Below are 12,654 nucleotides of genomic sequence, written 5' to 3' on the forward strand. Positions count from 1 at the left end.
AACAACCGCGCCTGGCTTGACGGAGAAACCAGAACAGCTGAGCATCTTTATGACAGTGCACTTCTACTTTTGCCCTCTGGGGGGAGCCTCGCTGGAAAATCAACCCTGGTTGCATAGTATACCTTTAAATGAAGATTCCCAGCCTAATAAAGCCTCATCATGACTAACGATACGTCTGTGAGTTTTCTGTAACTTCAGAAAAACATGAAAAGAAAATTTGCTAACAATTACCTTTTTCTCCCTCAATGTTCTTTTTCAGAACTCAAAAGTTCTGGTAAAACCCAGAACAGAACCTGCTGATTCTGTTATTGTTTGGGGGTTATTGCCGGGTTAACAACATACTCTGGAGAACAGTGTGTGGGTTTCTGATGCTTCTCATGAAATAGAGCAGGGGGACTTTGGATCTTCATGATCCAGAAGATGCTGAACCAACTCGTCTATTTCTCGCTCCTGAATTTTCTGGAGGTTTTCCGTTTCCTGTGGATTCTTCTTAATTTGTTTTTCGTGCCTTTTCAACATTTCCTTCACTGTTCTCAGATATTCTTTCTTTCTGGTGACACATTTCACCAAGTCGACAATTTGCTTGTGATGCTTTGCTTTGCTTTCCTTTTCACTGAGCTCTTTGAGGGCCTTTAGCAGATCATATTTGCCATCTTTGTCTTTCAGCTGTGTTTCATGCTTCTGTCTCTGAGCTGCAAATTCTTTCCTGATTTTCTCTTCAAATTCATTAAACTCCTCAGCTTTCTTTCTGGCTTCTTCCTCATATGTTTCCCTTAATCTGTCCACTTCCTTCTTATACTTCTCCTCCAGTTCTTCTTTGTACTTTGCCTCCTTCTCTTTTCTGATACAATCTTCTTGTTTCTGTCTCTGATAATCTTGTTTCAGCTGCTCATACTCTCTTCTCAGTCTTGTCTCCTTCTCTTGCCTCTGTACATCTTCTTGTTTGTGTTTCTCCTTTAACACTTTCATCTCCTTGTCCAAAGCTTTGTGTTTCTTCTGCACAGATTTATGTTTCTTAAGACCTACTTCTGCTTTAGATTTTTTCTCCCACGCCTCTCTCTCAAGTTTCAGTTTGCTTTCCTCTTCTTGTCTCCTAGCTCGGTCTTTCACTTTCTCATCTTCAGCCATTTTCAGACATTTCTCTATTTCCTTGATTTTTATGTCTTTCTCCTTAATTTGTTGTTCAGTTTTTGATTTTACCTCTGTCAAGTTCCTTTCCATATATTCCTTTTCTTTATTATGTCTTCTTAGTAGTTCCTCAATCCTTTTCTGCATTTCTTCTTCCTTTTCCTTCATAATTTTCTTCATTTCTTTTCGGATCGCTGCTTCAGCTTCCAGCAGCATGTCGTTGGTGAAGCATCTGCTGCCGTTTTCCTGCACCATGGCATCGATCTTTGTGATCAGCTCTGTGACTTGTGTATGGTTCTGACTGTTGTAGTTTTCAAAGAGGTGGTATCTTCCTCCACAGTCATCAATGAGGTTCTTAAAGGATTCGTCACAATCTTCTTCAATGAACTCTTTAATAGATTTATGATGATGTTCCAATTTATCTCCGTGTGTGAAGAGGATGAAAGTGAAGTTCTCAGATTTTTTCCCAAAGCCATCCTTTATAAGATTTAAAGTCTCTTTCTCCTCTGGTGTAAATCTTCCGATCTGCATCACCAACAAGAAGACATGTGGTCCTGGAGCCAGAAGACTAATGCATTTCACCATCTCTTCCTGAACTTCTTCTTGGGTCAAGCTGTTGTCGAACAGGCCCGGGGTGTCGACCACAGCCACAGGACGACCGTCCACTATGCCCTGAGCTTTCTGGCAACGCTTTGTGACTGAATATTGGGATGGTTTGGCTTCAAAGTAGTTTCCCCCTAGGATGGTGTTTCCTGATAAACTTTTACCGCAGCCGGTCTTTCCAAGCAGAACAATCTTCAGACATGCAGAGCTCTGCCTCTCTTCCTCCCCTGTAATAGGAAAGGATGATAGGTGAGCTTACTATGTCCAAATACGAAGAAGAGAAATGAACAAGGTCAGCAAGCAGGTGTTGAACATAATGATCAAAACTTCTGAGAATAAGGAATATCATGCAACCCTCTAGGTCATATTGTTATATGCACAAGTAACGACTTACTATTCACTTTACACATTTCCCTAACCTTCCTCTGGTGTTAGCTTTCTGCTGCCATCTGTAGTGTTAGCGGGTCATTTTGGACCCGTGTATTAAATCAGCCATAAAATACCCTAAAAACAATCTTTTATCATCCAATGTTTTCTTAACTCTTGTTTAGCTGGTTGGGCTCCCTTATCCATGAAAAGATTGGTATTAATATTTTTTTGTGGCCCCCTGGGCCTTTGTTTTAACAGCATATCTTCTCCTCATTGTTGCATCCTGTGAATTGGAGATGTGTACTCTGCAAGTCACCACCTCTACACTCAAATGGCTTGACAAGCCTGGACATGTCTCCCTTTGTTTGTTCTTGCAAAAAGGCAAAGAAAAAAGCCCCTAAATGAAGCTCAAGTGGTTGGAGGAAGAGGCTGTTGGTTTACTGTGTGTTCATGATTTAATTTTGGGCATTTTTTATTGTTTTATAATAGAAAATTTTAACCGGGTCACAAATGACCCGAACACCACAAAAGTCATTTTTTTCACCAGAGCACTTTATAATTTAGTAAAAAAAAAAAATTAAAATTTTTTACTTTGTTTAAATGGAAGTCCCTGACAAAGTCAAAAAGTTTCAACTCAAAAAACAAATGTATGAAGTGCTTTTATGCATGTTAAAACTCAAAACGGGTCCGTCGGGACCCTAACACCATAGGAAGGCTAAGTACAATGCATGGCAGGCCTGTTCACATATTAGCCTCTACAATTGACCATTTATTTACCTTTATTTTTGTGTTTTAATCTTAAACATTTTAGGCTTTAGGCTACACACAATAATGGTCTTGCTCATTAAAATAGTCGCATAATCTTCTTATCATTAAAACACACAGTAGATGTAGTATTTTTGCAAATAACAAAGCTGGTGAAGATTCTCAGTCATCCAGGTCATGGTCATTCCAAAAAAAGGTAAAAAACAAAGCAACTGGACTTGTTCTCTGAAGTTTCAAGACGTTTCGCTTCCTATCCAGGAAGCTTTCTCAATTCAAAAAGTCTGGAGTAATGTGGAGTATTATACTACTGCCCAACAAAGGCCTTTTAAAGGTATACTATGCAACTGGGGTTGATTTTCCAGCGAGGCTCCCCCCAGAGGGCGAAAGTAAAAGTGCACTGTCATAAAGATGCGTCAAGCCAGGCGCGGTTGTTTTGAGCTTAGCAGACAGGCGAACGCAACGAAAAGTAAAAAAAAACGGCAGTACAAACAATGACTAACACAGTGAAAGTATAAATATCAGTGTTTCCCGCAGCGCTATCGCCAAACTCATGCTACTGCCTCGCCAACATTCCAAAAAAATAAATAAAATAAAATAATAACAATAATAATAATTTTTTTTTTTTTTTTATATCGATATGCTGTTTATTTGACGTTAACACGCGGTTCTTTGTTGTTGCTTTCGCGCATGCATATAGTGAATGGCAGGGCAAAAACACATGGAGTTCTCGCCGTAAAGCAAGACCGACTCTCGCGGTCTTGCACGAGACTTCTGAGCCTGTGGGTGCGGGCCGAGGGCTCCTGCAATTGCAAGTACGGTATTTCCCCCACAGACCACCAGGGCGGCCGAGAAAACCTTTGTTCGACCTGAAATGACTCATTTAATCATCCAAAACGGTATGGAACACATTAATTAACTGAAAAATGTTTTATAGTATGCCTTTAATGGCTTAGATAACATGCAAATTCAACAGAAACAGGTCCACCCCCTTAGTAATGGGCGGTCGTTTAAGCCATTAAACCAGCAGATTGAACCGAAACTAGTCCACTTCTCTGTATCGGGGAGTCGTTAGGGTTGTTATTGGCCTGGCTTGAAGGAACAATGTTTTGATCACCCGAGGGTGAGAATTGAGGTGATGATTGGCCGGAATTAATCCTATAGCTGTATTATACGTTTTTGAGAGTTGGAACCTAAGGCCCCCTCCTCTGTTTAAGGTTGGTTTTTCTCTCTTAACGTAGATGGCTTATGTTTGGAGAAAATCGTCTTGAGTTTTTCAGAGACTCCAGCAACATATGGGATGACGATGTTTTTGCTTTTATTCTTCCACCATTATGTGCTGCAGCGGGTCTTTTGGATTTTCTTGCTTAACACCGGGCCGAGCATGTTCCTACTAAAACAGAACGGAAAAACTCAAAAGGGTTTTCTCCAAACACAAAATCCCAGTATATTTCAAACCAAACAGGACCCTCAGACAGAGGCTGGTGCATCCCAAGGACAAAACCCCTGTTATGCCGTAACAATCTCCGATTCGATTCTGAACAGTGGAAGAGGTTACAAAGGATTCCCACTCTGCCCGTAACATGAGACCCTCAAGGCTTGGACGGCCCTTTTTCCCAGCAGGAGGTTGGCTGTGAGGCCTCCAAACAGATAAGTCACAGCACAGACAAAGAGCTCTTCACTAGCCCGCTAGCGCTAGCCAACAACTTCCCTCCTTTAACGCTCCTTCCGTGAATGGCCAAAACTGGACAGAACTGACACGAAACAAAGGACAGAGGTTTGGGCAGCGGGCTGAGGGTGAAGTTAAAAGGTTTATTGGGAAATGTTTGTAAACCATGGTGTTTAGAACAAAAGGGTTAACCGGTAGCTTGCGCTAGCCAAACTGCTATTAGCCTTGCTAACATCCGGTTTCGGACCCATCAAAAGGAGTCCGTTTTAAAGCATAAAGCGTAACTGTTCTGCTCCGCCATCCTCCGATGGTGTTATGAGCCTTATTCCCGCATCAATATGGTATATTAATGCTGGTTTTCAAGGCAAGTTTGATAACTATAGATTTTAACCAGGTTAGCGACGATCGCTGTAGCGACCCCTAGCGGCCGGAGGTAAAATCGCATAAACAAAGGCAAGCGATTCTGAATTAAATGATTTTACAGGACAAAACGGTCCTCAGAATATTATTTCAACAAATAATGTTTTGTTTGACTTGGGCTTTGCATTGTGAATGGGTTGAAACATATGACAAATGTTTTAACTCCATTCCATGTTTTTTTAATCAGATCTTCAGTGAACAAGGATTCACTGAAGTATTCTGGTTATGATCAACTACTCTTGTTTGTCTTTTGTTTGTTTTTGCATGTAAATAGTTCCTTAGTTTAGCTTCTTTTTATCTTAATTTTGCTTAGTAGTTTAGTTAAGTTTCACTAGCCTAGTAGAGAGGATTTATTAATCGAAATAGTGTGTTAATTCAGGTAAACAGCATTACATAGTGATGTTCTCTGGATGTTCATTTTATTTCTGTTATTAAATTCTTGGACTTCAAAAGAAGTTGTCACTCCTTTTATTCTATGTGTGTGCAGGTTTTGCTGTTAAAAGATCGCTAGTGCTCGAATTCACCCCTTTCAACCATTGTATTGATATCAACTTAAGAGCTGATCATCACCAGACAATACTTAACAGAGAGTTATTTATGAAACATTAAATAACTTTAAACAGTGTATAACTGCACAACACCCCCAAACCTAAGATGAGCGGAGTGGTGTATGCAGTTCAGTGCAGAGAGGAATGTTCTGATGTTTATATTGGAGAAACCAAACAACCTCTCCACAAACGCACGGCTCAAGAGAGGTAGCTCTCACAGGAGAGCTACCTCCACAGGACAAGACTCTGCTGTCCACCTACACCTTAAGGACAAAGGACACTCTTTTGAGGACCAAAATGTTCACATTTTGGACAAAGAAGACAGATGGTTTGTAAGGGGTGTGAAGGAAGCCGTCTATGTAAAGAGAGAAAAACCAACCTTAAACAGAGGAGGAGCCCTTAGGTTCCAACTCTCAAAAACTTACAATACAACTATAGGATTAATTCCGGCCAATCATCACCTCAATTCTCACCCTCATTCGGGTGACCAAAACATCGTTCCTGCAAGCCAGGCCAATAACAACCCTAACGACTCCCCAATACAGAGGAGTGGATCAGTTTCGGTTCAATCTGCTGGCTTAATGACTTTAACGACCGCCCATTACTAAGGGGTGGACCTGTTTCTGTTGAATTTACATGTTATCTAAGCCATTAAAAGGCTTTTGTTGGGCAGTAGTATTAAGCTTGTTACTCCACGTTACTCCAGACTTTTTGAATTGAGAAAGCTTCCTGCATGGTAAGCAAAACGTCTTCAAACTTCGGAAAACAAGTCCAGGTGTTTTGTTTTTTACTTTTTGTTTTTTTGGAATGCAAATAACTATGGTTTACTCCCGCAATAAATATATAACTCTGGCTAATTCTACCTTACTGGTCAGTTAAAGGCAGTATCAAGTTTTACTTTTACTTTTTTGCTACTAATTTGAATGTGGTTTGTTGCTCATGTTTAGTTGCAGTCCCTTGGTTCATTTTGCTGACCAGTACAGTTCATTAAACAGGTACTTTATGCAACATTAACCCTTTTCCTTCCTTATTTTAGTTTATAGTTAAAGCTGCACTGCGCTTAGATTTTTTTCTATCTGCTAAGTGATCTTACTCTTATTGATGTGGTCAGTCAGTCACACACTCTATTCATGAGACAGACACCTGCACATTTATTTACTCACTTATTCATGAGTCTGAAATTCCATAGAGTGAATCTATGAATTTATAAATCTGGCTGCTGTTTATAGATGTAAAGCTGAACAGTTGTTACAATCATAAAATGTCTAATCCAAGGGTCTTCCACATTTTTCTGTCTGGGACTGACCGGATTTTGTTTGAAAATAATATTTAAATAATACGAAATAGATCTTGAGTTTGTACCAGAACATAATGTTCCTCATGAAAGATCATTCAACTAAAGTGCTTCAGTTCCCATTCATCCCCTGCAACAACCAGCATGCCTCAAAGCTCCTTCCAAGGGACCCCTACTTTTCATTATTTACATTCTTCCCCTTGGTAATATCTTCTGGAAACTTAAGATTCATTTTCATTACTGCAACACAGATGACATCCCGCTCTATTTATCTAGTAAGCCAATTTCTATACACCCACTCTCACCGCCTACTTATCTGAAATAAAATTGTGGTTCAGCACTAACCTCTTAAAACTAAAGATCCTCCTTGTAGTAACTAAATCTGTACTATCCAAGGTTGACAGTTTGTCTCTCTCAGTTGATGGTTTCACAGTCTTCCCCTCTCTCCAGATCAACAGTCTAGATGTCATCCTCTCTAACACCCAGCCATTCACCTCTCACATCAATAACATCACCTGTTCTACATATTTTCATCTCTGCAACATTGATCATCTTAGTCCCTTCCTTTCTCCTTACTCTGCCTCAGTTCTTATCCATAGCTTTGTCGACTACTGTATCTCTCCCCACTTGTCTCACTCAAAAATCTGTCCATGAGCTTCATGGGCTTCAGATTTCAGCTGCTCACATTATCACCAAAACCCGTTCATTTCATCACATTACCCCAGTCTTACAACAGCTCCACTGGCTCCTTGTTAGATTCAGAATAGAGTTCAAGATCCTTCTGGACCAGTGACGTGCGGTAGGGTTCATAGCTGGTGAGGCACTGATGTCATCAGAGTCAGATTTACAAATATATACACTCTACAGAGTAGACTCATTGCAAAGTGCTGAAGAAGACTGATTGAGCCAAATCAATTCACCAAGAGACATGAAAAAAAATATTGATTCTTTGTTAAAAAAATAGCTAAAACTGAATTGTCATTTATTTGGTAACAGTTTATGAGTTATGATGGATTTGTGCATTTGTAACACATTCAAAAACTATAACCTACATTACGCACATTTCATAACAAAAACAAAACATGAGTAATTATCGCTGTTTTACCTCTACTTATAAATTAAGTCCAGCTGTGCTCTTTCTGAACAAAAATATCGGTCATTTTCCGGTAAAAGTTCTCTTTATCTTCTTCAGTTTTAAAAGTCTCTCAGTCTCAGTGGAGCTCACTGCCAGGGAGGAAAGCCTTCCTTCATCAGTCCTGTTCCAGCTGTATGTTTAGTCTTTTTAGTGCTTTACTTGTTTAGCAAAACTCGCTAATAATACATCCATAACTTGATGTCACTCTACTATTTGGGGATCACGAGCGGTGCTCCTTGAGCGCCCCCTGCCTAGAGGCCAAGGAACTGCCGGCCTCACCTACAACCAGTTCTTTGGCTTTTATGATCGCCCAGCAGCACGAAAACACACAGTTTGATGACCAAAACACAATTTGTAATCCACATATATTAAATTGTGGAAAATCAGTTCATTACTGTTTGAACAATTTCATTTATGATCTAGAGACAGAAAGATGCATTCACAGAATGGAAGTCAGCGCAGTTAACATGGGATTGCGCAATCCCAGGGGAGGCCAAGCTCTCTGCGGCCTCACCGGCTTCGCTATGAAGCGCCACCAAGGATTTACGTGAAAAATAACGAAAAGTCTTCGATTTTAAAGAGAATATGACAAAAAAAAAGGAAATTAGATAAAAAAAGAACTTTTATTACAAATGACTGAGTGAATCACAATATATATTATGTTATCATTATTATATATTTTCTTTCTTTCCATGATGAGGCCAGGCCTCACTTGCCTCCCCTGACTGCACGTCACTGTTCTGGACACATTCAAGGCCATTCACAACCTCGCTCCTCCTACCTTTCTGATCTGCTTTACATATCTACTCTCTCCCACACCCTTAAATCTTGCTCTTCCATTTATGTCACTGTTTCTCCTTCCTGGGAGGAGAGCTTTCTCCCGCGCTGTCCTAAACTCTGGGACATCTGCAATACTGACACTTTTTATCACTTCAAGACCAAACTCAAAACCCACCTGCTCAAGAGTGTCTCCTCACTCCAATTGCCTGTTCATTGTACCTTTTAATATCTTTTTTCCTCACAATTTATTTTTTATATTCTTTTGCACAGTGTCATTGAGTGTTTTGAAAGGTGATTTTAAATAAAATGTATTATTAATGTTAGTTACAGGGGATGTTGCTCCTTCCTTTACTTGGGGACACTCTAGATCAGGGGTGTCAAACATACGGCCCGCGGGCCGGATCCGGTCCGCCGAACAATTTAGTCTAAATGCATTATCATTATAAAAAAAAAAAAAAAATGTTTTTTTTCCAGTGTCCTGTCTGGCAATGTGGCAATAAGATGCCACAAAGAGCTCATCAGATTTGACTTTCACAAGTGGACAAGATAAAAGGAAGAGAATGATAAAACAATTATTGAAAAAAACATATACTTCATTTAATTGAAAATATGCAGTTCCTATATTGTCCCCAAGGGCGCTGTGTTTTAATTAACAGATTAAGCTTCAGGTGTGGAAAAATTCAAATCATTTCTTAATTTTTATCTGTTTGATGTATTTTGTCATGCAGGACAGTGTTTTTAAGTTCCAAAAAAATTGAATAAATGTTTTTCAACATTGTATAATCACTGTGATCAGTTCTTATGCATAATGCACAAGTAAATGTTTAACTGAGTAAAAGTATTGTTGAAATTGCACATACTTTTCTTAAAAACGCTGAGATTATTGATAATATATTGTGTAAAAGTGAAATTAATATAAAAATCAACAACAAGTCCACATTTATTAGTTGTATTTAATCTTGCAATGAGTTTACTCGTGTGGCCCTCTTGAGATCAGATTAAGCTGTATGCGGCCCCTAAACCAGAATGAGTTTGACACCCCTGCTCTAGATATACCCCTGAGCACGCACACAACCAACAGCACACAATAAGACAGCACAGGCACAGTGGTGGACCAGACCACATGTTTCTCCTGCTTTTAGGTACTTTTTGAAAATGCCCCACGTACTAAATTATTATTAGATGTTCTAAAAGTCTGAAGAGTGCTCTCAGACCAGGTTTATTACACCATGGAACATCTGTGGGAAATTAGCAAGTTTTATTTATCTGCTGGAATATTCTGATAAGGATTATTACTGAGTTCTGTTCATAGAACCGTTCAGCTGACAACTTTCTTTAGAAGTACAGTACCTACCCATGAAGACCTCCTCTGGTGTCTGGTTTGAACGCTGGGCTTTTAGTCCAGTGATGCTTTTCTGTTGTTGTATGACTTTATCCTTGTAGGTTTCTGCCAGGGTTTTTGTTGTGTAGCATTGCTGTCTCATTCTCTCCACATAATCTATCACAGTAGAGAACTGCTTCCTGTCGCTTCTGTTGATAACAACGTGTCTTCCTCTACATGTCTGAATGAGCAGCTGGATGTCCCGATCTCCCGTAAGAAACTTAACAACAGTTGGATGTGAAGGATCCGACTCTGCAGTGAACAGAACCATTGTGTTGTTGTTGACCCGGAAGCTGAACGTGTCCTGGATGGTCTGTAACTCTCCTTTGTCTTCATCAGTGAGGGGACCCACAGGTAGGACCAGGATGAAGGCGTGGACCCCCTCAGGATCACAGAGGGAGACGCACCTGAATGATTCCTCCATCACTTCTCGCTCTGATCTTCCGTACAAGGCAGGCAGCTCCACCACAGAAACCCAACGTCCGCTGACCTCTCCCTGGTTTTTAACGCTCTCTGATATCTTGGAGGCTGAATGAAGCTCAGTCTGACCTAAGATGGCCTTGGCTGCTGAGGTCTTCCCTACTCCACTCCTCCCACACAGAACCAGGTTGATACAAGGCAGGGTCGGTTCACTTTTCAAGACTTGTCCATCCTCGGTGATGGAAAGGAAGGCACCTTTGTTTCCGTTCACTATATCTTCAATCTTCATCATTAATTTCTGGAGATTATTTTCAGCCAGGTTGTACTGTCTGCCTTCACATTCTCTGATTAGAGAATTAAGAGTAAAACTTGAGTCTTTCTCCTCATTAGTTAGGATGACCATTGAGTGCTTAAAGGCATCTTCTCCAAACAAACTTAGGGTGGCCTTCAGAGTCTGCCGTTCCTTCTCTGTGAAGTCTGAAGGTTTCACTAAGAGCAGCAGAACATTTGGTCCAGGAGGACAAAGGTTTACGCAGCTTTTCAGCTCCTCTTTCAGCACTTTTTTAGACTGAAGTTCTGGGGTTTTTACTACAGTCAATAACTTCCCATTCCAGACACCGTGCTCATCTGGCCTGGCTTGATAAAATGTAGGTAACTTCCCACTTTTTTTCTCAATGATAAAGTTACAGAGTTGTGTCTTGATTGATTGAGTCTCTCCAAAAAGCAAAATCCTGAGACCGCGACCTGTGAAGCAACAAACATTTCAACAATGAGAATTAAATGAAAACGCTCCGTAAAGATGCTGGTTATCAGTTGTTTGCTCTAAATCTGAACTATGTGATATGGTTTTAGCAGGTGATGTTAGAAAATGCATATTTATCAATGACATACGGTTCTAATAAAACTTTTAATGATGTGACATCTTTCCCATTTAATCGCTGTTCTACTTTATTTTTATTTGTACCATTTCACATTAAACATTTAAAGGCATATCCTGCTGCTACATATACTTGCTCTATTCATATTGTCTTAAACATTACTGATTTGTTTGCAGCTGCATTCTTGAAAATGTCACATTAGTTGTTTATCTTTGTCTTTTATTCATATTTAATACGTTTAATTATTATTTAATTATTTTAATGTTTTATGTTCTAGAAATAACATAAATAATAGTGCAGAGTGAGAAAGGGTGAAAGGAAAATATTATATGAAGTATATATGTGTGTTTGTTGATGTGAGTGAGCGTTTGTGTTACTGTTCTTCTAAAAGAGGAACAGAGACTCAAGAAGATTGCCCTGATTTAAACCACATACAGAACACGTCTGGTATTTTCAGATATTAGACATGATATTTAAGCTAATAAAGTGTCTCTAAACCTCTGGGAGTGGCTGTACATCTCTATCAAAATGTGTAGAACTTGCCTTTTGTCTCTAAATAAAGCAAAATACTTTGATGTATTTCTTCAGTATAGATGGAAACCATTTATGTTATTAATGCATTTGTTTGAATTTCAGGAAAAAGTAATGACCTGTAACACATTGCATGCGTCTTATTGAGTAGAAATGACTTTAAAAGTTGAAAATGTGACTCCTGGCTAACATGTCTGCATTGCTTTTCTGTGTCTGCTGCAACTATTAATGAATTAATTAATATTTTAAAATTGTATATCTGCAGTGATGTTTACAAGCAGCAATAAGAACTATTAAATATATAAAGTAGATATTTTTTTATGTCAAACTCACCTGCAGCGGAAGCTGAACCCAATGGAACCTTTTTGGGCTTGATGCTGGGATGGTCGACGATTAAATGCTTTTCATTGTTCATCTCCACAATGTCACCAACTGTCTTCAGCAACTCATGAATGTCCTTGTGTTGATAAATGAATGAGTTATGTTTGCATTTTTTTATCAGTTCCTCTAAGTCTGTATTTGAATTTGGATCTTTTATTTTGGATCTTTCTATCAGAACCAGTGAATGACCAAAAGACTGATTACTGAAGAGTTTAAGGATCTGACAGAACCTCTCTTTGTGCTGCTTTGTGAAACTTTCAGGCTGTACAACCAACAGAAACAGGTGAGGTCCAGGTTGAGCGAGCTTCACACACTCTTCAACGTGTTCTTTAAGTTTGTCTTCAGGAATCTGCAG

General features: G+C 39.4%; 1 protein-coding gene across 1 annotated transcript; it reads right to left on the minus strand.

The window, feature by feature from the left end:
• Nucleotides 1–375: 375 nt before the first annotated feature.
• Nucleotides 376–12,333, minus strand: LOC118564753 (GTPase IMAP family member 8-like). The gene is made up of 3 exons (XM_036143643.1): nucleotides 12,252–12,333; nucleotides 10,063–11,253; nucleotides 376–1,985 (listed from the first exon to the last, which is right to left on the minus strand). Exons 1-3 carry the CDS (start codon nucleotides 12,331–12,333, stop codon nucleotides 376–378), a joined length of 2,883 nt encoding a protein of 960 aa, XP_035999536.1.
• Between the last annotated feature and the right edge of the window lie 321 nt (nucleotides 12,334–12,654).

This window comes from Fundulus heteroclitus, chromosome 12, assembly GCF_011125445.2.
Source record: "Fundulus heteroclitus isolate FHET01 chromosome 12, MU-UCD_Fhet_4.1, whole genome shotgun sequence".
NCBI lineage: Eukaryota > Metazoa > Chordata > Actinopteri > Cyprinodontiformes > Fundulidae > Fundulus > Fundulus heteroclitus.

Coding starts and splice junctions, on each gene's coding strand:
- LOC118564753 (XM_036143643.1), bottom strand. CDS start 12,333: ATGAACAATGAAAAGCATTTAATCGTCGACCATCCCAGCATCAAGCCC. Junction 11,254..12,251: donor GGGTTCAGCTTCCGCTGCAG/GTGAGTTTGACA, acceptor GTTGCTTCACAG/GTCGCGGTCTCAGGATTTTG. Junction 1,986..10,062: donor ACCAGAGGAGGTCTTCATGG/GTAGGTACTGTA, acceptor GGACATAGTAAG/CTCACCTATCATCCTTTCCT.